This window comes from Stegostoma tigrinum, chromosome 36, assembly GCF_030684315.1.
Source record: "Stegostoma tigrinum isolate sSteTig4 chromosome 36, sSteTig4.hap1, whole genome shotgun sequence".
Lineage (NCBI taxonomy): Eukaryota > Metazoa > Chordata > Chondrichthyes > Orectolobiformes > Stegostomatidae > Stegostoma > Stegostoma tigrinum.
The window spans coordinates 4,810,877-4,838,654 of NC_081389.1; the positions used below are offsets into that span (position 1 = coordinate 4,810,877).

Genomic DNA, 27,778 nt, shown 5'->3' on the forward strand with positions numbered 1-27,778 from the left:
CATCCTCCTGTACTTCTCCCTAATCCACTTTGCCCTTCAGATACTGGAAACATCAACTTACATAAACTCTGACATGAAAGATTATTAAGGGGGCTATCAATAATACAAGTCCATCATTCCTTTAGTTGTTAGAAGTCTGAAATAAAGATAGTGGAGAGAGGTGAGCTTTCAGGTTTGTGACCTTTTAGAAGTCATCACCTCAGTTGTTGTTGATAGTTTTTCATTTTTTTTCTGACCTATACCTTCTGTTATTAATATAGGTACCATGGTATGGCAACTTAAATACTTCACTGTATTTTGTAGAAATTACGTGACAGTAAATTACTATTCTATTCAATATCTAATATCCTTGTGTGTTGCTGAAAAAAGACCTATTTTAATCAAAGCTTTTCATCTTGCACTCATAGAATCCCTATAGTGTGTAAGCAGGCCATTGGGCCTGTTGAATCTACACTGATCCTCCGAAGAGCATCCCATTCAGACTCAGACCCCTATCCTATAACCCTGCATCTCCCATGGCTAATACACCTAACCTACACATCCCTGGACACTATGGGACAATTTAGTATGGCCAATCCACCCAACCTGCCACACATCAGGACAAATTGCAAAAAATACCCAAGTAAATAGAAATCAACATTTATACTGTAGAGAGTGTGGCAAATGGCTTCTGACTGGTAGAAGTGTTGCCATGGAGAGTGCACCAGTTAATGATGACAGACTGCTAACTGCCAAGTTTTGTTTGAATTTGAAACAAGGAAGGTTGGTCTGATTGGTCAAGGTATTGTCCTCAGAGAATGGCCAACCTTTAATTTGTAACATTTCAACAGGTGTAGTGCATGTGCATGTTCTTTCTGTCTATTCAGTACCTGTAAATGCACCACACTGTAAGTTCAAATGACAGTCCAAATTTATATAAATCTAACCTTGCTCATAGTAACAAAGAGAATACACACTTTTGTCTACTATCAATAGCCCAGAGCTACAATCTCTAACTGCATTCTGTATGTACCTTGTCAATAAATACCCTCCCAAACAGGGTTATTTGTACTTGGGTCATCATTTTATTTGAAGACGTACAGTAAATACCCTTCAGGAGGTTGAGTTCTTTTGAGACCATCGATTATAATAAACTGTTGTAACAAAATGGTTTCTCTGTACTGTGATCTTTCTGTTGGTGAAGCCAGGAAAGGGTCGAACTCTGTATCCAGGACACCCTGCCTGCCTAACACCAAGGAAAAGTCCTATTTATTTGTAAAGCTGTTCTTGGGATGTGACCGTCACAGCCAACACCAGCATCTACTGCCCTAAAGAAGGTGATGACAAATTGCCTTCTTGAACCATTGCAGCCGATTCAGTGTAGGCGTCCAGTCCGGTGATTTTTTTTCTCTCTCTCCGCTGTGGTTCTTTTTTCGGAAGTGAGTGGCTTGCTAGGCCCTTTGAGAGGGAATTTAAGAGACAAACATCTTGCTGTGGATATGGAGTCATATGTGGGCCAGGCTGTGTAAGGATGGCAGATTTCTTTCCCTGATGTTATCAGTGAACTGGATTTTTATGACAATTGATGATAGTTATGTGGTCACCATTACTAAGTCAAGCTTTGTATTCCAGAGTTATTCATTCAGTTTACATTCCACCAGCTGCCATGGTGGGATTCACTCATGTTTTTGTAGCATTAGCCAGGACTTCTGGGTTACTCAGCCTATGGTACCTTCCTTCAAAGGATCAAACTCTCTGTCCAGTGACAATTATACACTGTATGTGTTCTGTGAAACGAATTGTAACAATTCAGTTTGGCGTTTTTTTTGACACACTACAGTATGATCATGTTGTTTGATTTGTGTACCGAGGGTGGCATTAATTTGCACAGGTCTCCCCTGTTGTTTCTTGTAGGCTGTTTGGTGCTTGCTGTCCCGTTGAATCACTTTCCTACTTTCTGGCACCCTCCCGCATCCTGTATGAGAAAGCTGTGACACGAGAATTCATTCCTGCTAAGGTTGGAGATTCCTTTGGACCAACGTAAGTACACAAGGGAAGGTAAACTGCTTGATTTGAGGAAGTTTAGTTAATTTTTGAAACATTTTTCTGCACTGAAAATTTGTATTAATGAAAACCCAGTAAGTAGATGTCCAGTTCAGTCTAGATTACTTGCACCCAAATTATTCCTTTTATTTATTTGGTTTGCATTATATTCATCTTTATAAATTAAAAATGTTTTCTCTTGTGCTGGGGAACTGCTACTTCTGTGTAATAGGAAGTTTGTACATAGATTTTAAATGATGCCAATTATCTCAATGTCACAGTTGACCTTTCTTTCTGTAGATGGTGGACGGCCTGGTTCAGGGTAATACTGACCATTCCAAAGGCTTGGAAAGGTGAGGAAGTGCACTTTGTGTGGGAGAGCGATGGAGAAGCGATGGTGTGGAGAAATGGCATTCCAGTACAGGTATGGTAAATTGACTACAGCAAAATACTGTAGAGGCTTAAATATGGAAATCTGAAAAACCCCAAACATTCCAGAAGCATTCATGGAGAAAGAAACAGTTAATGCTTTGGATTGTGATCTTTCACCAGAACTGGGAAAACTAATGAATTGTTAACTGTTTTTCTTGCACAGATGCTGTGCATTCCCAGCATTTTGTTTGATGAGTCTGGTACTAATTTATGAGTATTGATGATAATTAATGATTATTGAATTAGAAGTGTCTTATTTTTGTTTAAGAAATTCACTCACCTTATTGAAACTCTTGTTTAGCTCAGGAATGTCTAATGTTTGCTGTTGTGCATGGCTATAGTTTTGATGACACTGTTTTAGTCACGTGTATTCATTTTAATGACTCCCTCAAGTCTCCACTTACCTGGATGCGTGAGTTCCAGCAGCATTCAAGAAGCTTGGTAGCTTCCAGGACCAAGCGGTCTGCTTGGCCAGCACCTCACTGACTGCCTTAAATATTTACTCCATCCACTAACACTGCATAGTGGCAGCAGTCTGTAATCTTTACAAGATGGACTGCAGCAACTCACCAAGTTCCCTCAACAACACCTTCCAAAAGTGGGACCTTTACCATCTGGAAGGATAAGGGCAGCAAATATGCAGGAATATACCTCCTTCCAAGCTACACAGCATGTTGGAACAATCTCACCATTTCTTCACTGTCATTCATGGAATCATGGAATTTCCTTCCTACAACATTGTGGGGTGCTCCTACACAACATGCACTGCACCGGTTCAAGAAAGTGGCTCATTACCGTCTTCTGAAAGGCCGTTAGGATAGGCAACAGGTGTTCACCTTGCTAGTGATGTTTCAAATAATATAAAAAAATTCTCCTTGTTTGCACTCAGTGCATGTGAATGAATCTCAGATATATTTACTCAACAAATACCTTCGATTGTTGAGTAATCGTAGACTTAAAGCACTCACAACAATTAAAAAAACAAACTTTTTTTGAATAATAATTTTACCAACAAACACACAAGAAGATTATGTCTCACATGCACCCAGTGTTTAATATGAGTACGAAGATAAAGTATCCAATGTTGGTCAGTTTTTATTCACTGATCAGATTTCTAATTTTTTTTTAAAAAAGTATTCATTCATGTGATGAGGGTGTTGCTGGTGAGGCAGCATTTATTGACCAGAGGGCAGTTAACAATTTACTCACATTGCTGTGGGCCTGGAGTCACGTGTCACCAGCTAAGGATGTCAGTTTCCTTCCGTAAAGGACATTAGTGAACCCAGTGGGTTTTAATGATATCAACAATAGATTCACGTTCATGATTAATGAAAATTGATTATTGAATTCAAATTCCATCATCTGCTGTGGTGGATTTGAACCTGCATCTCCAGAATGTTATCTGGGTCCCTGGATTAACAGTCCAGCGATAATACCACTACGCCATCCTTTCCCCTTACCTTGATGTGGCTGATATATTCCACACTGACCCAGTAGAGGAATCTTGTAAAGTGTAAAGTGTCCTGATTTTGTGATATAAAATCACATGGTTAAACTATATATTTCTGGTTCATGGGCCCAATGGCAAAAGTGAATGGACGGAAGTTGGCTCACTATGTGAGTAATAAGTTTCTCAGAGCAAGTCCTATTGTATTGAGAATTGGGTGATTCAGAGAGAGGGGCAAAGACAATGACAGGGAGAGAGGCAGAAAGAGCCAAAATGAGAGGCAGTGAGATGATAGAGAATAAAAACCGAAAGAACTGCCGATGCTGTAAATCAGGAACAAAAACAAAGTTGCCGGAAAAGCTCAGCAGGTCTGGCAGCATCTGTGAAGGAAAAAAAACAGAGTTAACGTTTCAGGTCCAGTGACCCTTCCTCAGAACTGGATAAGTACTAAATATAGAGAGAAGGGATAGAGAGTATCAGGTACAGAGGAGATAGACAGTATCAGATACAGACAGAGAGAGAGAGAGAGTCGACATAGAGAGAGTCGACATACAGAGAAGATAAGAGAATTTTCAGAAACAAAATGAGAATGATGGGAGAACTCTATAGAGAAGTGATTCACAGAGTTGAGCAAGTCAAGGTCTGTCGCTTTGTGTGTTTCATTTTGTTGTGTGCAAACTCTGCATGCAGGAGAAAGATTTCAATATATTTAATCATCTATAAATTTCACTACTCCACAGTGCACCATTTCTTCTGGTGTTTGTCTTGCCAAGAATGCCATTATTGCCTTCTAGAACATTTTGGATACTTGTGGATATTCTAGCGATTTGAACATATGTGGAAAGACTCACTCATTACTATCCCGCTATCAAACAATATGACTTTCTCTATTTAGTATTTATGGTAAGATTGTGGAAGTATGAAAAGAGCAAATTAATGGTTTTGTTTGAAATTATGACTAGAGGAAATGTCCTCACCTATTTTGATGTGGCTAGCGCATAGAAACCAGAGTAGACTGTTGTTCCTTCTTTATGTCTGCTGGATCAGGATACTCAAATGTTGCTTAAGAGAGAAACACGTTATTCAAACTTTTTGTCTTGTGCATGGGCTAAACCTAAGAGAGCCAAATTTCGAATGATCACAGCAATTTCTGTGTAAGGGATTGGTTGGCAAGCTTGTTGTGCTTGGCCAAGATGTTGCCATGGAGAATATAACAGGGAACTATAAACTTCCCCATACTTGCAGAGAATTGAGAAGAGGCATAAGGTTTGAACATGAGATAACAAGGCTTGGCCGGCTGTGTTCATCCAGCTCCACACCTTGTTATCTCAGATTCTCCAGCATCTGCTGTTCCTACTGTCTCTAAGGTTTGAACATATTCCTTTGCTTTGCTAAAGCTTTGGCAACATCTCTTGTCTTTTCAGCAACATTCAGGTTCTGTAACACCAGGTGATTGCTTGGATCTAGATATCGGGGAAGGATGGCATAGAATAGGATACAGGAATAACATACAGTTACGTAGTTACAAATTCGAGCATTGAATCTTTATTAAGGCCTAAATATCAAGTAAGTAAGAAGAACTTCTGTAAAACATAATGGCTTAATCATCTAAAATTAATTATGCCATCAGGGACTGACCAAAGAAGGGGAGAAGATCAGCTATGTCCTGACAGAGAAGCTCACAGATGAAGAACCTCACAGGTCAGCTTTCATACATTTTCATATTTGAGGCTGTTGTCCACTCTATATTCTCTTGCAATTGGTTCCATAACCTTTCTTGTAAAGAGTATTTCAGAATTAATGAGTTTATCTCTTGGAACATACCATAACTAACAAACATTTCCCCTTAGAGTTCTTCCAAATTGTCATCTTGCTTTTGAGAATTCTCTTGTGTTCTCTGTCTGTCTCTCTTTCTCACTGTCTCTTTTTCTCTCCCTGTGGGTGTGCCTGATATACTGTCCTTCCCATTCAGTCTTTTCCATGCTGTCTTTTTGTCTCTGTCTTTCTGCTGTCTTCCTGTTGTTGTCTCTGTCCTTGTCTCTGCAAAAGGCTCTGTTTCCCTTTTGATGTTAAACACAAATTACCATTTTCTTAATACTTCAAGCATTCTGTAGAGAAGAATACCCTCAGTAGGGTACATTTTTAGCATGTATAACTTTACTGCTATGGGTGGATTTTGGTCCCAGTCTTGGCACGAATTAGATGTAATCTCAGTTAGAGGCTGGTCATGATTTTCTCCTATCAATTTGGGAAATTTGTCTTGTTAATCGTAACCAGGTTATCGAGGAGAAGGAGGAAGGAAAGTGTTTGGAGCATTTTGTAATAGCAGGGCAAGCTTTGTGCTTGTTTGCAACCTGTGATTTGTTCATTTAGTAAATGATGTTCCAAGGGCATACCTACTAGCTTCTGCCAATGATTGTGATGCCTGTAGTTGTCCAGAGTTGCATTTACTGCAGACAGGTATATTTGCATACTCTCTGCAGCTTGGAGCTGTATGTGGAACTGGCATGCAATGGATTATTTGGAGCAGGGAAGGGCTCGATGATTTCAGCCCCGGATCCGAACCGCAACTTCACTCTCTACAAAGCTGAGCTGGTTGTTTTCAACAGAGACGTTCATGAGCTGCTGATTGACTTCGAGATCCTCTCTGACATTGCAAAGGTATGGCTATGTGTTAATGTACTCACCTCTATCGGTTATTCAGGTCAACTGAAGTATTTAATGAAAACAACATATATAGGAGCAGGAAGCACTGTCATGTACGTTTTAAAAGGGCTCTCTTTTAGGAAATATCCATAGTTTTCTGCACACCAAAGCCATTCTGTTCTTTAGGGCACAAATATACAAGTTTAGTATTCAGATTGATCACAGGCCCCCATGTCCCTGAACGTTGGAGGAGGGAAGAGGTCATTTCGGGATATGTGACCCTTCACTTTTTTGGAAACTCAGGCATAAGCTCACTTTAATTTATTTTTAAGGTTAAAAATCTGTCAACATGGAAATGTGAACTGAACCATTTTTGGTGCAGAAATTCAAATTTTCCAGGATATTAAGATCTTGGCCCATGTTTAGGCATGTACCACAATTTAGTCCAGACCTTGATAGCAGTACGTAACTGAAACAGTTACTTCTAGTTTGGGCTGAAATGGTTTCTGTTGTCTATAAGTTTTGGTTTGAACCATTGTTGTAACTTTTTAATTCAAGAAATTAATTACATATTCTCCCCATTGAAGAGAGCAAAAGTAAACCTGTTGTTAGCTGTGACTCACCTCCTGGTTAGATGTTCACGGGCTCACTTCCTGCTCTGCGGATTTCAGCATGTAATCTAGTTTGATAACTCAGTGCAGTATCAACAGAATGCTGCATTGCTAGAGATGCAGTATTTTGGATAAGACATTAAACTAACTTCAGCACATTCTGTGGACGTACTCGTGATTTTAGAAGTAACACGTTATGAAGTTTTAAAGCTTTTTGTACTATTTGTTCCCTCTTTTATCCCCTACTCCCTCCAGCACCTCAACATTGAAAATCAGCGTAGCTATCAAGCAATGTACACTGCCAATAAGATGGTGAATGCCTGTGATGTGGAAGACAGGAGCACGTTTGCAGAAGTTCACAGATTGGCTAGCGATTTTCTTCAGCAAGAGAATGGCAAGAGTCAGCATACAGTGCATGCAATGGGACATTGCCACATTGATACAGGTCAGAGAAAATCAGCATATAGTCAGTCATTGAAAAGAAACTAGAGATTACATTTCAGTGTCAATAATGGTCTCTGCTTACACAACATAATTCATTGTTATCCCATTATTCTAACTTTGTAGCCACTGAGATATATCTATTATTCAGTATCCAGACCATTTAAACCCTTGAATTCTCTATAGCCTGCATTGCATTCAAAGTATTTAGTCCTATATATGAATTATTTTGATTGCTTCAATTACATTACAATTTCAGTCAAAGTGGTTTAAAATTGGAACACATCGCTGCTATCACAGAACTTGACTAGCTAAAAATATAATCCACTGGTTCCGATGGTCCATATATAAATAAGAACATTATTAAACACAATTTGGGTCAAAATCAGCAAAGAAGATAGTAGTGCAAATGACTGTATGTTTTCTCAGAAACGTAGATTCAAGCCCCATTGTCAAGTTGTAAGAAGAGGTTGAGGGAGGGAATTTCAGGGTCTAGATCTTTGATGGCTGAGTGTGAAGCCACCATTGGTGGAGCAATTAAAATGGAATGAATGGTCAACATTGGTGGAATGGCAGGTATTTCAGCAGTTCTGGAGCTCGAGGATGGGAGGGGCAGAGCTATGGAGGGCTTTGAAAATGAAGATGAAAATTTTGAATTTGTGGCATTGCTTAATCAAAAGCCAGTGCAGGACACCAAGCACAATTCTGTAGGTAGAAATGACTGCTGGGGCACTGGCGGTGTTGCAGTCAATCTGTAATCCGTGCGTTTTGAATGTAGGCTGAGGGAATGAGATAGTAAAACCAAGCCATGCCTCCCCTCTCAGTTAGAGGCAAATGTCCCTGGTTCAGGACTCGGAAAAGACCAGGGGAGCTCTCCTGGTGTCCTGGCTAATAAATATCTCTCAGCCAACATCTAAAATTCACTGGTCTTTATTGTAGCACTCCTTGTGGGATCCTACTGTGTGCAATTGGTAGGCAAGTTTCCTCGAACAGTTGCAATGCCTCAGAGTATTTCTTTGGCTGTAATTTGTTTTTAAATGTCTGGTAATTGTGAAAGGTACTACATTAATGCAAGTTTCTTTCTAATCAATGATCCTCCAACCAACAGAAATAATCTTTCTATTTTCACTTTGCAAAAGCTTTTGGAATTATAAACTCTTAACCGCTGCAGTCTATGTGGTGCGGGGCACCAACAGTGCCATTAGGGAGGGATTTCCAGGATCTTGACACAGCAATAGTGAAGAAATGATATATTTTCAAGTGAGGATGGTGTTTGGATTGAAGGGGAACTTGCACAGGTGGTGTACCCATGTATCTGCTGCCGTTGATCTTCTAGGTATTGAAAGGTGTGAAAGGTGATGTTAGAAGTGTATCTTATAAGTGGTACAGACCGCTGTCAATTTGCGCTAGTGATAGTGAGTGGTATCATCTGCAAGATCACCTTGCTGCAATAAAGAGCAACTCTGTAAATATACTCTTAGTTTTGCGGCATTGAATCTCAGCAGGATGGCAATCTGTTTTGCTTCTCATGATTTTTAAAAGATTTTCATTGAGCTCTGTGAAAGTATAACATTGGAAAGATGTGAAACAGCTGCTGAACCGTTATCGTTACGCAATGGCCTAGTGGTATTATTGCTGGACTGTTAGTCCAGAGACCCAGATAATGCTCTGGGGACCTGGGTTCAAATCCTGCTATGGCAGCCAGTGGAATCTAAATTCGGAAATATCTGGAATGAAGAGTGATGATAACCACAAATCCTTTGCTGGTTGTTGGAAAAACCCATCTGGTTCATAAATGTCCTTTAGAGAAGGAAACTGCCATCCTTTTCTGATCTGGTAAAGGTGACTGCAGACCCACAGCAGTGTGGTTGACGCATAACTGCCCTCTGGGCAATTAGGGATGGGTAATAAATGCTGGCCTAACCAGCGATGCCCTCATCTGGTGGATGAATAAAGAATTTCCTCTTAAAATTTAACCCATAGAATCTTAAAGCACATGGAAAGCCATTTGGCCCATCAAGCTGATGCTTAAGGGTCTCTTTAAGCGTCTAAGTAAATAAATTAACAGCTCTGTATCCTTTTACTTATCACAGAGTCATAGAGATTTACGCCACAGAAAAAGGCCCTTCAGCCCATTGTCCACTCCAGATAAAAACAACCATCTTACAAAGCCTCTTCTAAATATGCCCACCTTGAAGAAGTTGTCCTCCTCCCTCCGGAGGGAAGAAGGGTCCCAACCTGAAGCATCAGCTTTCCTGCTCCTCTGATACTGCCTGGCCCGCTGTGTTCCTGCAGCTCCACACTGTGTATTACTTACTATTCTCATCCCATTTTCCAGCCCTGGGCCCATTGCCTTATATGCCTTGGCTTTGCAAGTGCACATCTAAATGTAACGGGGGTTTCTGCCTCTACCACACTTACAGGCAGTGAGTTCCAGATTTGAGATATTGATAGTACATTAGATTTGACTGTATGCCCTGCTTGTATTCCCTTGAATATAGAAGATGAAAAGGTGTTTATTAAGGTAATGGGTTGGATAGAGGAAAACTGTTTCCTTTGTGGGGTAATTTGGAACAAGAGGGATGATGCAATCTTAAAGTTAGAGCCAGGTCAATCAGTAGTGATGTCAGGAAACACTTCTTTGTATAATTGAAATTAGAATACTCTCCCTAAAAGCTTTTGGAATAGGGACTAATTGAAATTTTCAGAAATGAGAAGGATGGATTTTTGTTAGATAAGGACATCATAGGTCACAGAATAGATATTGGAAATGGCGTAAAGAGTCTTACAGATCAGTTGATCTAGTTGAAAGGATGCCCAGGAAAAAGGAGATGAAAGGTCTGTTGCTTGTTCCCGGTTACTGTATGTGATTGGATTTAGTATTTTAATGACATTTTTGTTAAACAGCTTGGTTGTGGCCTTATGAGGAGACTATTCGAAAATGTGCTCGGAGCTGGGTATCTACACTTCGCCTCATGGAGAAAAACCCAAACTTTATCTTTACTTGCTCACAGGTGAGTTGTGTGGTGAGGTAATTTTAATTTTGCTGTTTTGTCTTCAACGCACACACCCGGACACACACACACTGCTTGACATGCACGCACACACAGAGTTAGTCAGGAGTGCAGATCTCATCACAATTCCCTGTTAACTACAGTGTATACAGCAAATAGGAAGTTTAAATGTGGACTTTGTTGGATGTTTCTCTGATTTTGTCTTTCCAATTTTGTCTACAGAAGGAAACAACTTTAATCAGCTTTAATCATTGCCCCAGGCTGATGTTGTAGCATGTGTGACGCTTTCATCCATTTGTTTAGCTTTGTTGGGGATGTTCTGTAGGTTCTTGGAATTGATTAGAATTAGTTTAGTCAGCAGAAATGATATATAAACATAGTTAAAGTTCCTGCATCTGAAAGTAATAGAGCAATCATAACAAAATGGTTGAATCATCACCACAGATAGAAGTAAATATATGATCTGATAGCCAATACTGAGATGTGGTTGCAAAATGACCAAGGTTAGGACTGGAATGCTGAAAAGACCTAATGCTAGGGAATGGTGGTGGTGTAGCTCTGTTATTTCAGGACATCATTAGTATTGTATTGTAGTGAGAGATAACCTTAGCTTGAAGGGGCAACATGTTGAATCACTTTGAGTACAGATAAAAAAACAAGAAATGTAAGAAGTCAGTTGTGAGAATGGATTATAGGTGACTACTGGTAATTATAATATAGGACAGAATGGACAAGGATAAATGAACAGGATCTTGAAGAAAGATGCCATCAATGATCTTTGGTCACTAAAACTTCAAGTAGACTGGACTAGTCAGATTGGCAAAGGTAGCCTGGAAAATGAATTTACAGTGTGAATTTGGGACATTTTCTTAGAACAGTAAATTCTAGAGCCAACTAGGGAGTGCAGTAATCCATGCCTTGTAATGAGCAAAGTGACAGAATTAATCAATAATCTCTTGGTGAGAGAGCTTCTTGGTGAAATGATAGTGGCATGGTAGAATTTCACACTCAGTAATGTGGTTATCCCTCGATTATTCTCTGCAATAGCTTTGCAAGTTACTCAATTTAAACTAGCTGCTGCTAAATTTATGAAAGAAGTGTAACTGGGTAGACCATCCAGTGTTGACCAGTGCACCATAAGTGGCAATGGCACGCAATAGCCCTGTCAATGCTGTACAGTCTTCCTTACTAATATCTTGTGCAAAAATTGGGAGAGCTGATAATGTCATTCTCAAAGGAACCATCCCAGACATCACTGTTACCATCTCTGGATAGGACCCCTCCTCCTAACAGGACAGATCCACCAGAAATAGCAGCACAGTGATTTACAGTCAAGAGGGAGCTGCCCTGGGAGTCATCAATGTTGATTCTGGATCCCATTTAAAAACTCACAGCATTAGGCCCATCATGGGAAGGAAACCTTCTGCTGATTTCCAGGCACTGTCACCCCTCATCTGATGAATCAGTTCTCCTGCATGTGGAGGATGTACTAAGGGTGACAGTGGTGCCGAATGCACTCTCAGTTGGGGACTTTATTGTCCATCACTAAGAGTGGCCTGGCAGCAACACTGCTGATCCAAATTCTCAAGGGCACGACTGCTAGCCTGGATCTGCAGCAAGGAGCGAGGGAACCAACAAGAAGAAAAAAAAACTTCCTTAGTCTCACCAGTCCACCTTTTGCAGATGTACCTGTCCATGACTGCACCAGTACACAGTCATTGTGAAGAGCAAACCCTACCTTCATATTGAAGTTGATCTCCTTCCTGTTGTATGACAGCATCACCATGCTGAATGGATACATTTCAAACTAATCTAGCAACTCAATATAGGATATCCACTGAGGTGCAATGGGCCATCAGCCTGAGCAGAATTGTTTTCAAATACAATCTGTAACTGGATGTGAGTTTGCTCGCTGAGCTGGAAGGTTAGTTTTCAGACATTTCATCACCATTCTAGGTAACATCATCAGTGATCCTCCGGTGAAGCGCTGGTGGTATGTCCCGCTTTCTGTTTATCTGTTTAGGTTTCCTTGGGTTGGTGATGTCATTTCCTGCATTGGTGATGTCATTTCCGGTTCTTTTTCTCAGAGGATGGTAGATTGGTTCCAAATGAATGTGTTTGTTGATGGAGTTCCGGTTGGAATGCCATGCTTCTAGGAATTCTCGAGCATGATCTTCAGCCAAAGCTCAAAATAGGTGACAGCACAATGACAGCCTGCTGCACACCCTCTCGTTTTGTTTTCTTCCTCATTAATGTCAGTGGTCTTGCATACACAACTGTCTTTTCATGGACGCTAGCTGCTGACGCTGTGCTAGTGATAGTTATGAATTTCCATTCCACCTTACCATCATCCTAGATTCCTTGTTGTTTTCATTATAGTGTCCTGTTTTGTACCCACTTCTTCTCCATTTTCAAAACCTTTATCCATGAATTCGTTGCTTGGAAACATAACCTTTCAAATGTTCTTCTCACCGTCCCTTATGCTTGAACTTGGAATTACTCAAATTCCATAGCCTGGTACTGGCCCCATTCTGTATCCCCTGATTCACAATGCACAGAATCAAATATACTCCACCTTATTTCAGGGTCCCTCTGCAACAGCCTTCTAACCCATACTGTAAGTTTGTCCAGCTCTGGTCTTCAATACTATACAACATTATAATTTCCATCTCCATGGTCACTGATGTTTCACACTGCATTGCTTTTTTATTTTTAATACCAAAAACTGATGTCTCAATGGTTTAGACCCTGATTATTCATCTTGAGCTGCACTGTTAAAATGCTTCCACTTTTGAAAGTGACGCACCTCTCACTTTCAGCCACAATGGAGTTTGATACAGTTCTGTGGTTAACTCAAAAAATAAAAGTTTGTGATGTTGAGAGTAATATATTAACGTGGATAGAAGATTGGCAGGCTAACAAAAGGCAGAGAGTAGAAATAAGTGAGGCTTTTTCAGGCTTGGAAAGATGCTACAGGGGTTGATGTTGGGTCCTCGGCTCTTTATAATGTACAGCAAACCTTTTACTAAGCAGCACTTTTAGGACCCGGTGTGTGCTGGTTGATCAAGGGGACCACATAATCAATATAAAACACACACTAAATAATTTAAATGTAATGCAGGGGATATGCCCATCATTAGTATGCTTTATTTACAGTATAAAACACTTAAATAATAATGCAACTTTCCCTTAAAACTTAACGTCAGAGAGCCTTCTCACTCACATCCTCCATTGACTACTCAGACATCACGGAGATAACGATAATACAGCAAACCACTAGGATATAATTTTTGCCAATTTATTGAGACTGCCAGTTCACAGGGTGCCAGTTAAAACAAGGTTTGCTGTGTATAAATGGGGTAGCAAGAACTGCAGATGCTGGAGTCAGAGATAACACAGTTTGGAGCTGGAGGAACACAGCAGGCCAGGCAGCATCAGTGGAGCAGGAAAGTTGATGTTTTAGCTTGGGCCCCTTTTAGGCTTGCTGTGTTCCCCCAGCTCCATGCTGTCTTATTGGATGAAGGGAACAAAGGTTTGGGAGTAAATTTGCTGACAACACACAGGTAGGAAAGTGAAGAGGACATATGGAGCCTACAAAGGAAAATGTGTAGATTAGATGGGTTATAGGATGATGGGTCTGGGTGGGAAGCTCTGAGGGTTGATGTGGACTTGTTGGGCCGAAGGGCCTATTTCCACACTGTAGGGATTCTATGATATGATGATTCTATGATATGAATATGGATAGGTTAAGGGAGTGGAGAAAGATATGGCAAGTAGAGTATAATGTGGGGAAGTTTGAATTTTTCCATTTTGGCATAAATAATAAAATCTAAATGGTGAAAGGTTGCAACACTCTAAAATACAGAGAAATCCTGGTCCGTGAGTCATAAAAGGTTTGTGTGCAGGTACAGCAAGTAACCAGGAAAGCCAGTTCGATGCTATGTTTTATTGCAAGGGGCATTGACTGTAAGAGTAGGGAGTAAGCTTCAGTTATGCAGAACATTTGGTGAGACTGCAGTCCTATGAGACGAGGAGTACTATGTACATTTCTGGTCACCATACTTATGAACAACGTTAGTGTGTTGGAAGCAGTTCACTAGACTAATAGCTGAAAAAGTCAGAGGTGACTTAATTGAAACATTTAAGGTCCTAAGGCAACCTGTCTGGATGGATGTTGAAAAGATGCTTCCTCTTGTGGAAGAGTCTAGAACCAGAAGGTTGTAGTTTATAAAGGGTTGGCCTATTTAAAATAGAGATAAGGAAACATTGTCTTTCTCTCAGAGGTTTGAGAGTTTTTGGAATTCCTTTTTTCAAAACACGGGGGATGAAAATCTTTATTTCTCCTCTGCCTTAAAAATATTTAGATTCTTGATCACTGAGAGGATGGAAAATAACTGGGGATATGCAGGACTGTAGAGTTGATGTTAAAATCAGATCAGCCGTAATCTCATTGAACAGTGGAGCAGGCTTGAAGGGCTGAGTTGACCCCTTTTGTTCCTTGTTTGCATGTTTATCATAGGCATAAGTACATTGGTCCTGGTTGAGCATTGCTTCAATTCTCAAATTTTCAGTCTCCTGTTCCAAACCCTCTGTGGCCTTGCGCTGCCCAAGTCTATAACCTCTTGCTGCAACAATCCTTGAACTCTGGCCTCTTGCATATCTCCATCCCACCTCACTCCCTTTCCTCACCCCCCTCACCCCCTTCCCCCCACCACCACCGTTGATGTCATCTAGACTCTAAGCTGTGAAAGTCTCCTGTAAACCTGTTTCTTCTTTCTTTCTCCTTCAAGATATACTTGAAATCTGTCTCTTCAACCAAGCTTTCACATTCTTCGTATATTTCCTTCTTTGACTTTGTTTCAATTTTTGTGGTGCTTTAGGCTGTTTTATTGTATTAAAGGTGCAGTTCAAATACCAGTTGTTGTAGGTGCACTCTGGAGTTTTAGACAACGTGAAAGTTAGTATATAAATGTAAATTCTTTCTTCTTGTCATTACACTTTGGATTTAAGTGCTTAAAGAGTTCACTGATAGATGATGAATATGAACTGTTATCATTTTCTTTCACTTTCTAACAGGCACAGCAGTTGGAGTGGGTAAAGAACTGTTATCCAGACTTATACACACAAATCAAGGAGTTTGCTGAGAAGGGACAGTTCGTCATGGTGGGAGGTACCTGGGTGGAAATGGTAAAGTATCACATCTTTTGATTTGGAAAGCACTGCATGTCCCTGCCTAGCCACATTACATTAAATGTCACCTTGCCTCCAGTGGTAACCCCAAATCCAGAAATTTGAGGTGTTATTTTTCCTATTCCTAGGTTTGAGAACATAGATAGGCTGACAATATATGTACGTTATTGAGAGAAAGCTTTTTAATTTCAAAAGACCATAATGTCAGAGTAAGGGATTGCCCATCCAAAATAGAGATGAGGAGGATTTTCTTCTGTCAGAGGGTGGTTAATCTGTGGAATTCTTTACCACAGGTTGGGATAATAAGAATATTTGGGGCTGAGATGGCAGAGCAGAGCTGAAGGGCTGATTGGCCTATTTCTGTTTGCTCCTCAATTTTAGAGTCTTAAGCCTCAGTGAGGCTAAGGGCTCACTCCTGCTACTAATTTGTATGTTCAATTGCAATCCTTTGGATGAGGTGTAAAGAAGAACATTTCAGTCCTGCCAGTGACCTGACTAACATTTCTGCCAGAATCAGCAACATGAAACCAATTTAACTGAGTATTAATTTTGTTGTGATTTATTGCTATGTACAAAAAAAGCCTTCAGAGTCATGTGTTACATAGGAAACACTTCTGAAATATGACAAGGTGTGGAAAATTATTTCAACTCTTCCATTAGTCTTTTGTAAGCCGTGGGACACATAACATCAGATACTGAAGCATTCCATGTTCAAATACAGCAACATTTCGGCCAGTATCCAGGTTTGAGATGACAAGTATGTAGTAACATTTGTGCCACGCAAGTGCCAGGCAGTGATTACTTTCAACAAAAGAGATTTTAACCATCGTCCCAAGATATTCACTGACACTACCATCACTGAATCCCCCTCTATCAACATCCTGGGGGTTACCATTGACCAAAAACTGAACTGGTCCAGCCATATTATTTCAGAGGCTAGGAATACTGCAGTGAGTCACTGACCTTCTGAGTCCCCAACCTGTGTCTGCTGTCTACAAGGCACAAATCAGGACAGTGATGGAATATTCCCTCTTGCCTGAATGACTGCAACTCCAACAACCCTCAAGAAGCTTAATACCATCCAGGTCAAAGTAGCCCACATACACAAACATTCACTTCCACCACCACCAACACTCAGTAGTAGATTGTGTACCACGCCCAAGGTGCACTGAAGAAATTTGCCAAGGCTCCTTAAGAAGTACCTTCCTAACTCATTACCATTACCGTCTAGAAAGTCAAGTGCAGCAGATACATGGAATGCCACCACCTGCAAGTTTCTCCCTTGGCCACTCACCATCCTGACTCGGAAATAAATCACTGTTCCACTGTGCCACTGGGTTCAAAAAGTGTAGAACTCCCCTCCAAATGGCATTGTGGTATCTCTACACTAAATGGACTGCAGATGAAGGCAGCTCAAATCATCTTCTCAAGGGCAACTGGGATAGGCAATAATCTGTGCACCAACCAATGAGCCACATATCCCATGAATGAATACAAAAAGGTACAGTATGCTTCTTTCAATTCATTGCACAACACTGTTATTTAATATTTCTGCTTCACAGCAATTAAATGTAGGATTCATCATAGATTTGCCAAATGACACAACGCAATTATCTTTCAATTACAGAAGTTATTTTTTATCTTGGTAATAGCAAACAAGTTTGCTACAAATCCATTCCTTGAACTTTTCATCTCCAACAGGGAAAGCTTTTTGTTAATCATTACCTCAGAATTTGATTCAGTTTATTTGTATCTATTTATCCACCCTGAATTTCCCAGTCATTGATATGGATAATTAAATTGCATTGCTTTTCCAGAATTCCCTATTTCAGAAGCACTCCCTGTGGATTTTACAGTGGCAATTCACGAAAGGGGGAGAGACATAGAGAGAACTATTGATTCATAAGCCTAACATCAGTATGAGGGAAATGTTAAATTCTAGAATTAGGGATGTGACAACAAGGCGCTTAGAAAATCATAACATGATTACGCAGAGTTGTCATAGATTAATGAAGGAGGATCAGGTTTGACAAAGCTGTTAGTTTTTGAACTTGTGGGTAGTAAGGTGAATGCGGAGTGATTAGATTGTCAAAAAGCATTTGATGAAGTGTCATACAGGAGATGTTTTGCACAAAAGTAGGTTTTGATTTGGTGGAAAAATGAGAAGAGACAATATAAAGAGGCAATTAATGTAGGCATTGTGGTAAGACAACTTAAAAAGCTTTTCACTGTATTTTTCGTGTAAAAGTACACATAGCCATAAATTTTTATTCTGTTCTATTCTACAAATTAAAGCTTACAGTTCTAAAGGGGCTGCAGTTGCAAGGGGTTCTGGGCACAAGTTACTGACTATGGCAGGATGGATTGAGAAAGATGTTAATAAAAGAATAAAAAGTCCTGATCTTTATAATTAAAATGAATGGCAGTGCACAAAAGCTAAGATGTTCTGATGAAGCTTTACAAAACTCTGGTTAGGTCTTGTGTCTGCTTTCTATTTTCTTTTTACCGACCAGTGCCATATCAGTATTATACCATTATGTTGTCCCCTGCACCATGAGTTTTTATTTCCCACAATAACCTCAGTACATTCCAGCATCTGGTTCCCCCTTTATCCTCAGCGCATGTTACCTCTTCGGAATAAATCCAATAGATTGGGATGACATTGCCTGATCCTCTTGAATTTATACAGGTGCCTTGCTTTAACTTGTTTCAAAACATCTTCCAACATTTTCATAATGAGAGATATTAAGTTAATTGTGCTGTAATTTTGTGCTTTCTATCTCCTTTCCTTTTTGAATGAAGAAGTTAAGTTTGTTGCTCAAATCTAATTGGACCCTCCCAAAATCAAGGGTAGTGTTTTCAAAAATTAAAACCAATGCATCAAATATCTCATCCAGCCACTTTATTTAAAACAGCAGGACCCAGGCACTGTTGGCCTGTCATTTTAACAATTTACTACAGACCACTACTCTGGTGATTGTAATTTTCCCGAGTTCTTTCCTCCCTCCCATTTCCTGATTTAATGCTATGTGTGGAATATTATCTTTCTCCTCTATAGTGAAGTATAAAATACCGGTTCAATTTATCTGCCATTTCCTCATTTTACATCATTAGTTCTACAGTCTCACTTTCTATGTGACCAGTGCTCACTTTACTTGCTCTTCTTTAAGTATTTGAATGATCATACTATCTGTTTTTAAATTATGTCTAGCTTTCTATTGTATTCTAATTTGTCGCCTCTATATTTTTTAGTCATTTTCTTCCTGTTTTTTAAAAATTCTGTTCCATTTTTAGACCTGTCACTGCCCTTACACAATTGTCTGCTTTTTCTTTCAGTTTGGTACTTTCTTTAACAGTTCTGATTAACCATGGATGCTAGGTCCATTGATTGGAATGTATCTAATCTGAGTACTCTGAAATACCCCCTTAAATGTGGCCACTACATCTCTATTGCAGCTATCTGTTAACCTAACTTGCCAATTAACTTTAACCTACTCTGCTTTCATGCTGTCATAATTGACCTTATGTAAATTTTAAAAAGTAATCTCAGATCCACTCCCCTCTCGGTTAAATTAAATGTTAAATTCAATTATGTTAATATTGCTGCTACCTAATGGCATCTATGCCATGAGATAAATTAATTCACCCTAACTCATTGATTCTGTGATTCTACAGCCTGCTGTCTAATTGGCTCCAATCTGTTCTAAGAAACTATCCTGAAAACATTCTATGAACTCAACATCTAATCTACCCTTTGCCCATCTGATCTTTCCGGTTGGTATGTCGGTTAAAATCTCTCATGATTCTCAGCATGCCTTTCTGACAAGCTGTCATTATGTCTTCCTTTATACTGCACCATGCTGTGTGGTTACTATCAGAAGGCCTGTCGATTATTCACATAAAAGTAACTTACTGTTGCTCATTTCTACCCAAACTGTTTTCATATGTTGGTTTTCTGTACTTAGGTTGTTCCCTTTCTATGGTGCTAATTAATTAACAGAACCACCCCTCCAATTTTTCCTACTTTCCTGTCGTTCCCAAATGTCTTGTACCCTTCAAGATTCAGGTCCCAATCCATGTCATCCTGTAGTCATATGAATTAGGAGCAGGGCTAAACCACTTGGCTCTTCTGGTCTACTCTGGCTTTCAATAAAATCATTGTAGATCTGATTACTCCACATTCATACTTCACTCTGATAACCTTTCACCCCTTGCTTATCATGAATCTATCTCCTCTGCCTTAAAGGTGATTTAAAATCTTTAGTTCCACCACTTTTTAAAGAAGAGAGTTCAAAAAATTCATGACCTCAGAGAAAACAAAATCTCTTCATTTCAGTCTAAAATGAGTGACTCTTCTTCTTAATCAGTGATACCTAGTCCTAGAATCAGGTAACCAAACAGTTCACTACAGGATCCACTCACCATGCCACAGATGTGTATTATTTGAAGAGGCAGGTGAATGGGATGCTGAGTTTTTCACTTGCTCCTTCTGCTGTTTGTGCTTGACCTGCACCTGGCATGTTGGAGACACTGAAATTATTTATCACCTTTGTGGATGCTTCTTTGGCCAGTCTTGGGCCACAGTGGTCAGTAATACTGCATTTTTTTCCAGGAAGGCTTTGAAGATGTCTCTGAAGTATTTCCTTAGCCTTTTTTTTGACAAAGATAGGAGTTGAGAGCTTGCTTTGGAAGTCAGGCATGTGGACAATGTGGCCTGAAGGACAGGTAATATACAGGCTGGCATTCCACGAACTTGGTGCCAGGTTTGATCTATGTCATCAAGCATTCTGTCTGTCAAATATCTGAAGGCAGTGCTATTACACTGGACGTAATGTTGGGTTTCATCATTGATATCGTACAAGATTGAAGACAGTTAAGAAGGGAATTTCAGAGTGTACAGCTTTCAGCAGCTGAATATATGGTTACTGGATGGAATGTTGAAAGTCAGGTTTGTGCAAGAGAATGGAATTGGAGGAGTACAAGAGATCTCGATGGGCTGTGAGACTGGGAAGGATTGAGACTAAGCAAATGAGGCTAGCCAGAGTAACATTGGAATAATCATATCTGGCAGCAACAATGGTATGGGTTGAGCAATTAACCGCTAATGTGAGAAGACAAGAGAATGTCAGGCGTGTAAGTGATTATCTTTGATGATAGAAAGGGTTGGGGATCAGACTATTAGGTTCAAATGGAACCTAGAACCTATGTTTTGATTGCCAATTGAACATTAGTCCCCAACACTGTACAACCGTAAAGAAGTGAATAGTTGTACTTGCTGAACAAGTGTTCAGTCTGTCTTGTCAGTGCTCCTATGTTGTTGGTGTTGGTTGTATTTCAGTTTTACTTGGGTTATGAAGCAGTCACAATTTCAACCAGTAGGGTGCACTAATGTACAAGTTTTGCAGGATGGAAATCTCCCTTCTGGTGAATCCATGGTGCGACAGTTCCTTCAGGGTCAAAGGTTCTTCCAGCAAGAGTTTGGGAAGCATTGCTGTGAGGTGAGTATTTGGAATTGCAGTAAGGCATTTGTTAGATAGTGATTCCTACATAGTTACAGAATAAAAATGGATCATCAAAAGGAGTTTTCAAAGTACGATAGTTTAACATTATTAATATTGTAACTGTCCATTTTTTGCTGTGGACAAACTGCATAAGATTAATTTCAGTGAGGACCAAATGGCCATTTTAAATGACATTCCAGGGGTCCCTCTTAATTAGCTGAGTCAACTTACATAGCTAAGCGTGTTTGGTTTAAATAGTAACTTATTTACTTATATAGCCACCCCATGTCCAAATGTGACTAACTCTTTCCTCCAACACAATTTCTAAAACCACTCTGAGTTTCAAAACGGACAAAAGATGACATTGCAATTCTTTAAGATACCAGCACTGATTGTAAAATCATCCTGACAAACCAAATTGAAATTTATGTTTGCTGATCTCCAAGTAATCAGTCAAATTGTACTTTCGTCATAAAAAGCCATAATTTTATGTTGTATTTTGTAGTAAAATCAAGTCTTCTCTAAGAGTTGGAGGAGATGTTCTGAGGGAACAGACTTCTCTTGTTTACAATGTTTCCTTATGTTTATTGGCTTAATATCATCTAACATGGTTCTGTCTTTCTTTGTCATATGATAGTTGTGATTCATTCCTCAATGATTCTTCTGTTATGATTGGCATCTTTAGCCGTCTTTCTTGAACTATATGTTATGCATGTGTTTTTACTGGGTATGATGATATTTATATTTCTGCTGACTTGTTTTACTGAGTTACTGTGTATTTTAAATTAGCACATGGAATAATGTAAGTGTCAACTGTCTTCTATATCATTCGAGAACTTTTTCATACTTTAATAAAGCATTCTGAATATTCTTTTGTAATGACCATTAACTTGTATTTCTTCCATTATCACCTGAGGCAACAGTCTCTATTTTGGTAACAGTGATAATTTAGATTATTATACTTGGATGCATTGAGTCAGGCAATAGGGCTCATCAATTGGCCATCAAGCTAGGTTAAACTTTTGAACAATTGTATATGAATTGGTGAAATGATACGGAAATGCCACTTTAATTTATAAAATTAAGATTTGAGATTTAGCATTACAAGCTATGTCTTAGTCAGCTTTAATTTTGTGGGACCTGTGACCCTGTGGTAGCCTGCCCATGTAGCTGTTCCTCTGTGTGATTATATTTCATTGTTGCATCTGAGTTTGCCCCATCCTCAAAATGTGTAAAGCCTGAACTCATAAAAAGGCCATTGGTAAAGCCTCCTGCTGATATATACACAGGTCCTTCCATTGAGTATCATTGGATAACAAACAAGAGTTGTTCAGTTCTGGTATTTTCGGATGTGGCCTATTTTAGTGCCATCCTTTACACTACCACAAGTTGGGGTCCTTCATAACTCAATATCAGCATGAACTGCACTCTGAGCTATTTGCATGGCTGAAGAATGTTACCAATAATAATATACATGCTGCTTCTCTTTATCGTTATCTTTTTAAATAGTTCTGGTTGCCAGATACATTTGGGTACTCTGCACAGCTGCCACAGATTATGCAGGGATGCGGTATCACACGCTTTCTCACTCAAAAGCTCAGTTGGAACCTGGTGAATGAATTCCCGGTAAGTTGCTCAGTTTAGTTGGTGGGTGCAACAGAGGGCACAAGTTACTGATCACCGTATTTAAAAACGCACATTAAGATAACTTGAAAATGTTCAGGGATTGTATTATAGAGGTTGGTGCTACAGTCAGTACAATGATTTATTCCTTATTGCAAGCATTCAGATATTTTTATGAACAAATTGCCTTGCAAATTAGACATGAGTGGAAGTTGCTTACTTCTGTGCGAATGTCATCAGTTTTAAGATAATGAGTGTGGCTATTAGAGTTATTCAGGTGATTGAGCTTAGAAAGTATGAAAGAAGTGGACATTAACACAGAAGGCAATCGCTGATGAGCATGACATCTGGAGACAGACCATTTTTGGTGGTGGAGAGGTGGGGGCTGTGGGGAGGTGGGGAGTGTCAGTGGAAGAAACGAACAGAACTGTAAAACTTAGATGGAGATCATGGCAAACAGTGTTCAGCAAATTCTGAACTTTCTCTAACGACCATCTTCCTCCACTGTAAATTTGGCAGATGCCACCAGGCCAGAGTGGGGTTTCTAACCAACACCAGGCACTTTCAACACAGAGTTGACCACCAAGGCACAAACCATCATTTCACGAGACATGAGGCTACTGAAGGGAGCATAGAATAGAAACCCTTATAGCACAGGCATGATACTTGTCTTCCTCAAAAATACTCAGCAGGTATGGCAGTAGGAAGAAGGCAGAGTTGACAATGAGTTCTGATAAAGACTCACCAGCCTCCCAATATTAGCTTTGTCTTCTTCCTAAAGATGTTGCCAGACCTGCTGAGTTTCTTCAGCAATTTATGTTTTTGTTTCTAACCTCCAGTTTCTGTAGTTCTTCGATTTATTTCTGAGTGCGACTGGCTTTCTGTCATTTGGGTCTATATTTTGCAAGCTTTCATCCAGCAAACTCGCCAGAAATAAGTTGAAACTATGTCAAGTTAATTTCATATATGCTAGGGCGGCACGGTGGCTCATTGGTTAGCACTGCAGCCTCACAGTGCCAGGGACCTGGATTCGATTCCTGCCTCGAGCAACTGTCAGTGTGGAGTTTGGACATTCTCCCCGTGTCTGCGTGGGTTTCCTCCGGGTGCTCCGGTTTCCTCCCACAGTCCAAAGGTGTGCAGGTTAGGTGGATTGGCCACACTAAATTGCCCGTAGTGTTCAGGGGTGTGTGGGCTATAGGGGGATGGGTCTGAGTGGGATGATTCAAGGAGTGGTTTGGACTTGTTGGGCCGAAGGGCCTGTTTCCACAGTGTAGGGAATCTAATCTAGTACAGGATGCATTCTCTGAGTTGAACTTCATATGAGCCCAACATAGGAAATATGTACCTAATTAACCAGCATAATGTGGTATTATTTGCAAGATCATCCTGCTCAGTTACATTCTGATTCCATTTAATACAGTAAATATGATAATTATGTGATGGCATTGGAATACATTTTATGTCTGAACTGCAATACAGGTTCAAATTTAACAGAACATACTTGACCACTCACCTGAAACTTCAATCTGTCAGTTTCCAGCATAGATGCTGTCTGATTGGTTGAGTTTGCCAGGATCTCTTACATTTTAGACTCCGATTTTACAGCGTTGACAAAGTTCTGCTTTTTATTTAAAGTAGTATGAGACTTCCATCAGCCATATTCCCCTACAAAGACTAGCTCCTGGGAGTTACATGCTCCTTCACGTCACGTTGGCCTATGACTCTGAATTTATATGACCAGTTTAATGTTGGTGTGAAGCTGAAAATGGTTTGCACCAGTATTAAACCTAGCTGGTATACCCGCCCTTAGAGTTTGATTCATGTACAAAACTTGAAAGACATTATCTCAGGATTTCTATACCAAATTCCTATCTCTTCTCTGATTATCTTTGGTGGCTTTGTCTCTGTGTTTGCCATCAGTGCTATGCATGCTGAACATTTACCTCACTCAAGTAGTCATTCCCTTATTGTGAGGCAAGTTGCTGAGCATCCTCCTTCTCAGTAGGAGGCATTGCACAAAAGTGGAATCTTGTCGGTGTCACTGTCCACAAATTGTGTTTCAAGCAGGGATTTCTGAATGATGGTTAATATCAGAAAATGGTCAAGTTAATCTCCCAGGTTAGGATAATGAGGTCAGTTATGTTTAATAGATCGTGAAATTAGGAGATCAGGTCGCATAAAGTTTGCATATATTCTGTTGTATGTTTACATGGCTTATGGTTTAAATATGGAGGAACAGTTCCCACAGGTGGAAGAGCCCAGTACAAAGAGAGCATAAGCTTAAAATTAACGGTAGGCCATTTGGAGGTGAAATTGAGAAGCGCTTCTTCAACATAAAGAGTGATGGAAATATGAAACTTGCCCTCACGGAAAGCCTCCAGTGGTTTCAGGGTTAAGGTGGATAGAGTTTTATTAGGTGAATGTGTAAAGTATATGGGACAAAGGGAAAAGTTTTGTAGATCAGCTTGAAATCTAATTGAATTAGGGAGCAAATTTGAGGGACTAAATAGGTTACTGATAATATCACCATCGATGGAATCTTCAACATCTAGGTAGATTAGTTGCTTAATATTTATCCAGTTACTCGGTTAGAAGAGTTCCTACTTTGGAAATATTGATGTTTGTCTAAAACAACTGTATCGAGGCCATTGGAGGATTCACTTTGCAACAAGAATTGGAATCTTCATGAATTTGTATGCCGTGAGCCAGGTCCTTTCTGGTGCCATGTGCCAATGTCTGTCTTGTTTTCTCATTTGGATTTATTGTACTTTGATTATCTTGACACAGATTTTGAACTTGAAAACACATCTACCTCCATTTCTTTGTCATGTTGAGTAACATTTGTTTATCTTTCCCTCTTTGATGTTGCCAATCTTGATAGCACAACACGTTCTTATGGGAAGGAATTGATGGCTCCAGGGTCCTGACCCACTTTCCACCTGGTAACTCCTATGCAATGAAATGTCAGGTAGAGGATGTAAGTATGAGGCAAACTTCGATCTTAAGAGAAAGAGATAGCAGGAGGTGCTGCTGATGCTCAATTACTGCAGCTTTCTGTGCAAGCATCTTGGAACACAATGACATGATTGTGCTATTTTTGTTCTCTATTTTGGAGTCTTGTAGGAAAATTCAACCCCCTGCAAGCAAGTTGTGGCAATATGTTCTGTAACTCAGCTATAATAGTTTGTTTTGACGTTTAGTTATCTGCTAGAAAGACAGGCTCTTTCAAACATTTGTAGGAAAATCAAGACAATAACAAGAACGGACTTTTTAAAAACCGAAAGAACTGCGGATGCTGCCAATCAAGAACAAAAATAAAGTTGCTGGAAAAGTTCAGCAGGTCTGGCAGCATCTGTGAAGGAGAAAACAGAATTAACGTTTCGGGTCCAGTGACCCTTCCTCAGAGCACACTTTTTAACTTGACAATTCTAGAAACCTGGAAGAACACTTGCAATTTAAGCCCATTGACTAGCACAAGGGAACCAATTTAAAAACTTGCAATTAAAGATCTTAAAGCTTCCCTTAAGGTTCAAAAAGGAAGCGACTCTTCACATGGAAACCTATTGGGAAAGTTTCCTTTGTATTATAGTTAAAACCAGAGGTTGGTTTAAAAGTATAAGTTAGACTTTTGACCAACCAAACAATGGTTTAAGGAAATTTTTGTCTAATGTTTTGGGAAAGTAAATATTTCCAAATTAAATAACCTTAAATGTTACCACCCATAGTTGTAACAATATTGAATGTTGCAGACTAGCTTATAGCCAGCCAAAATAAAGACACCTGAGGATTTGGTTTTCCCCTTAAGAGGTTGTGGGTCATTCCAGATGCCAAGGCAGAGATGGTTCTACAGAGATGGTTACGAAATTTGTCAAAGGCTATATCAATTAGGAAAGGTTTAGTTGAAGCAGCCTGTTAGCTTACTATCTATCTCAGAACCATTCAGTTTTCAAAGAAGGAACTAAATTTGAATGCTTTCAGCGTTGTTGTTTTGCATAACCAGTCGTTTCTTGATTCATGTAGAGATTTATTGAGGTCATTTTAAGGGCACTAAATTTTGAATAAACACGTGTAGTGAGATCATACAAAATTTTGCTTAATTTGCCTTTCAGAACGGTTATGTGTAGCAAATAATAATTCCTATTCAAATTACATTGTCACAACTTGACAACAAAGGAACTTTGATGTCATTTTTTTCTAAAATTGGAATTTAAAGGATTTTAGTGACAAATATTTAATGTCTTGACATTTTTTCTTCATTCTTTGCATGGAGTGTGGGCACTGCTGACGAGGTCACTATTTATTGCTCATTTTAAATTGCCTTTGATTTTTCTAGGCCATGGCAGGTGGCAGGTAGCAGTCATGTGTAGGCCAGACCGTGAAAAGGAAGGCAGATTTCCCTTCTGAAAGGACATGAATGAACTGGATGTGCTTTTCAACAACAAATCAATGATAGTGTTATGGTCACCAGTACTGGTGCTGCCGTTTGATTTCATATCATAGAACCCGTACAGTGTGGAAACAGGCCCTTTGGCCCAACGAGTCCACACCGAACCTCAGAGCATCCCACCCAGACCCATCCACCTATAACCTACCTAATCGGCACATCCCTGAACACTACTGGCAACTTATTTGTTGAGACCTGTTGTGAGAAAAGGTTGACAACTACTGTTCAGTGGGAGAGAAACAACTTTAGCAATACTCACAAGTTAACTGTAGAAAAACTAAAAAACTGTAAATTGCTCTTTCTAAGTACTTGTACTACCTTACCATTGTCTCCTGAAGACACTAATGTACAAATGCGGGTTCACGGGTGCCAACAGTTCTCCATTACTTAGACATGGAGGTACAATT

At 39.7% G+C, this 27,778-nt stretch overlaps 1 protein-coding gene across 1 annotated transcript in view; it reads left to right on the forward strand.

Moving 5' to 3' along the window:
• Positions 1-27,778, forward strand: part of man2c1 (mannosidase, alpha, class 2C, member 1) — an 89,705-nt gene that overhangs the window by 14,002 nt on the left and 47,925 nt on the right. The window contains exons 2-11 of the mRNA XM_048520695.2: positions 1,894-2,019; positions 2,323-2,446; positions 5,532-5,602; positions 6,385-6,562; positions 7,414-7,603; positions 10,507-10,613; positions 15,690-15,800; positions 21,209-21,301; positions 22,814-22,930; positions 25,809-25,904. Coding sequence (XP_048376652.1) covers positions 1,894-2,019; positions 2,323-2,446; positions 5,532-5,602; positions 6,385-6,562; positions 7,414-7,603; positions 10,507-10,613; positions 15,690-15,800; positions 21,209-21,301; positions 22,814-22,930; positions 25,809-25,904 — 1,213 coding nt within the window. The remainder of the gene's footprint in view (positions 1-1,893; positions 2,020-2,322; positions 2,447-5,531; positions 5,603-6,384; positions 6,563-7,413; positions 7,604-10,506; positions 10,614-15,689; positions 15,801-21,208; positions 21,302-22,813; positions 22,931-25,808; positions 25,905-27,778) is intronic.